At 53.6% G+C, this 407-nt stretch overlaps 1 protein-coding gene across 1 annotated transcript in view; it reads right to left on the minus strand.

Moving 5' to 3' along the window:
• Positions 1–9: 9 nt before the first annotated feature.
• The window catches only part of LOC102854426 (transmembrane and coiled-coil domains protein 3-like), a gene marked incomplete at both ends in the record, with an annotated part of 5,339 nt that continues 4,941 nt past the window's right edge, over positions 10–407 (minus strand). The window contains one exon of the mRNA XM_006903444.1: positions 10–286. Coding sequence (XP_006903506.1) covers positions 10–286 — 277 coding nt within the window. The remainder of the gene's footprint in view (positions 287–407) is intronic.

Consider the following 407-nt stretch of genomic DNA (forward strand, 5'->3'; position numbering starts at 1 on the left):
GGTGCACACGCCCAACAAGAGGACCACCATGAAGGCCAGGATCATGTTGATGCACTTGCTGTCGGCAGAGCTCGACGTGCCACTGGAACACTCGTCATTGCTGCCGTATTTGGGTTTGGTTACAATGGTGGTGCTGCCTCCGTAGGCCCTGGCACTGGTCTCTGGCCTAAACTCTTTTAGGGAGTTTTTTAAATGAGCGATGTTGTCAGCACTGCCAAATTTACTCCGGATCAAGTTGGCAAATTCTCGGGACTTGAGCAACACCCCCGGCATGGCCGACTTACTGCTCTCCAGGCTATGGGGAGCATTTCGGGGCTTGGCGTGGGCATCTTTCAGGGTGTGCTGCATGTCCTTGAGATTGTCTTTGGAACTGTTCTTGGAGCTCCTGGGGGCTCCATTTTGTTCGA

The sequence above is a fragment of the Elephantulus edwardii genome, unplaced genomic scaffold (assembly GCF_000299155.1).
Source record: "Elephantulus edwardii isolate Elephantulus edwardi_28Jun2011 unplaced genomic scaffold, EleEdw1.0 scaffold01033, whole genome shotgun sequence".
Lineage (NCBI taxonomy): Eukaryota > Metazoa > Chordata > Mammalia > Macroscelidea > Macroscelididae > Elephantulus > Elephantulus edwardii.